The 2,512-nt window shown below is 39.5% G+C and overlaps 1 protein-coding gene across 1 annotated transcript; it reads left to right on the top strand.

The window, feature by feature from the left end:
* Positions 1 to 684: 684 nt before the first annotated feature.
* Positions 685 to 1,641, top strand: LOC116587150 (olfactory receptor 2T6-like). Its single transcript, XM_032337891.1, has one exon. It carries the CDS (start codon positions 685 to 687, stop codon positions 1,639 to 1,641), a length of 957 nt encoding a protein of 318 aa, XP_032193782.1.
* The last annotated feature ends 871 nt before the right edge of the window (positions 1,642 to 2,512 follow it).

Genomic DNA, 2,512 nt, shown 5'->3' with positions numbered 1-2,512 from the left:
CTTATTCTCTTTATCTCACAACTACAGCCATAAGCCACATGAGACATCTCCTCTATTGTTTACAATAGTATCCCTAGTGTATGCAACACAAGGAATTCTCCATAAATAAAGGTTGGTGTACAAATGATTTAAAAATCAACAAATGAGTGAAGAAACAAATAACGTTGATTAATGAACCAGATGGACAATGCTGTGATTCAATTTACTATAGCCCATAATTTTCAGCTGTATCAACAACTGATCACTTTTACAGTTGTGATAAAAATCCCTAACTCAATAAAACATCTAACTAAATTGTTTGGTTATTTGAACTAACTCAGTTGTTTTCCAGTCATATCCATGTTTCAAATATTGGAAGTTAACTCCAGATGAAGAAGCCTCTCTGGGGTCCACATGTTCTGGAATAATAACTAAACTCCCTTAAACCAATCATCAGTTGGCAAGTGTTCATTTGTCTTCATGCCATAGAGACTCAACTTTCAAATTTTCTTCAACTAGAAGAAATATCCAAGAAAGAAAATTTTAAATCCACACCACAACATACACACACATACAAAATGCTTAATATTAGTTACATAATTAATAATGCTTCTAAAACCATCTTTAAAGGATTCATGTCATCTCCTGGAATTTTCAGTAACCCCCCCACTTATTTCATTATGCCCCCAGGTCCAACTCAACGCCATGGATGGAGACAATAAAACCTTTTCCAGTGACTTCACCCTCACAGGGCTCTTTACTCAAAGTGAAGCCTCGGGCTTCCTTTTCAGCATCATCTGTGCAATCTTCTTCATGGCCATGATAGCTAATGGGGTTATGATCTTCCTGATCCACATAGACCCTCACCTCCATACCCCCATGTACTTCCTGCTTAGCCACCTTTCCTTTATTGACATGATGTACATCTCTACTATTGTGCCCAAGATGTTGGTCGATTATCTAGTGGGCAAGAGGAACATTTCCTTTATTGCCTGTACAGCCCAGTACTTTCTCTATATGGGCTTTGTGGGGGCTGAATTTTTCCTGCTGGGACTCATGGCTTATGACCGCTATGTGGCCATCTGCAACCCCCTTCGCTATCCTGTCCTTATGAACCACCGCATCTGTTGGATGATCTTGGCCAGCTCTTGGTTTGGTGGTGGTTTGGACAGCTTCCTCCTCACCCCTATCACCATGAGTCTTCCATTCTGCAGTTCCCACAACATCAATCACTTCTTCTGTGAAGCACCCACTATGCTAAGGCTGGCCTGTGGTGACAAAGCTGCCTATGAAATGGTCATGTACATTTGCTGTGTCATGATGTTGCTGATTCCCTTCTCTGTGGTGATTGCTTCCTATGCCCGGATTCTCATCACAGTACACCAGATGAAGTCAGCAGAAGGGAAGAAGAAGGCCTTTGCCACCTGCTCATCACACATAATGGTGGTGACATTATTTTATGGGGCTGCCCTATACACATATATGCTTCCCCAATCATACCACACACCGATCAAAGACAAGGTCTTCTCTGCTTTTTACACCATTCTCACTCCTTTGTTAAATCCTCTAATCTACAGCTTGAGGAACACAGATGTAACTGGGGCCTTTAAAAGGGTTTTGGCAAGATGTCAAGGGGTTTCTTGTGTGTCAAGGGAAATCTGACCGTCTAAGTCATCCACATCTGCTCAGGGGTACATGGGTGCTATTATTTGGGATTATATGAATAATGCATTCAGCAACTGCCAATGTCAGTTATATTGAAAGGTGCATCAGCTACTTTTGTTAAAAATGTGAAACCAATTTTAACATTCACATATGAATAATGCCAGAGTGCCTAAATACCACTGGTGTTTATTCCTTCTTTGTGTCCACTCTGTTACTGGAGTCCATGGGTACATTTCCTCCGTGAGTGTTAGCCAGTAGTATATCCAATGCTTACAGTTAGTCTGGTATGGAAGGTTTTATATACTTGGAGTATATAAGGAGAACACTATATATACTTCCTAAAACACTGTCTCCCCTGAGGATAGTGCAGTTAACTTTTAGTCAGAATTAAGTGAAATCAGAGTCTAGAAGCTTGCATATACACTGGGGAACGTATATGTATCCTATTATTTAAGCATTCAAGGTTTACTGTGTATGCTTAACATATATCACAAGTTCAAAAAATGGCCTAAGATCTACCCCTGAGAGGAGATTTTACTATTATAAAGCACTAAAGTTAACTGTAGAACAGTCTTAGGGGGGCTTCTGCACATACTTCAACTCATCTTTTTATCCTAGTTTTATGTTAGATTTCATATCTGTGCATGTCTTGTCCTCTCCTAAAGGTGTTGGTGCTCTGCTTTTCATGTGGTTCTTCTGAGTTGGACTGCTGTAAAACATCTTATAGAAGTAAATTTGCATGCTACCTGAGGCAACACTCTACTCTGGTTACAATGCCAATTATTATCTCATAATTCTTCTCCTATTATAGTTAATGTATATAAATGCTACCAAATGTCTGATTAATATTACATACTTTGCTCACTTT

Source organism: Mustela erminea, chromosome 3, assembly GCF_009829155.1.
Source record: "Mustela erminea isolate mMusErm1 chromosome 3, mMusErm1.Pri, whole genome shotgun sequence".
Lineage (NCBI taxonomy): Eukaryota > Metazoa > Chordata > Mammalia > Carnivora > Mustelidae > Mustela > Mustela erminea.
Note: the sequence above shows the minus strand (reverse complement) of the source record. Positions and strands in the feature narration are given on the sequence as shown.

Coding starts and splice junctions, on each gene's coding strand:
- LOC116587150 (XM_032337891.1), top strand. CDS start 685: ATGGATGGAGACAATAAAACCTTTTCCAGTGACTTCACCCTCACAGGG.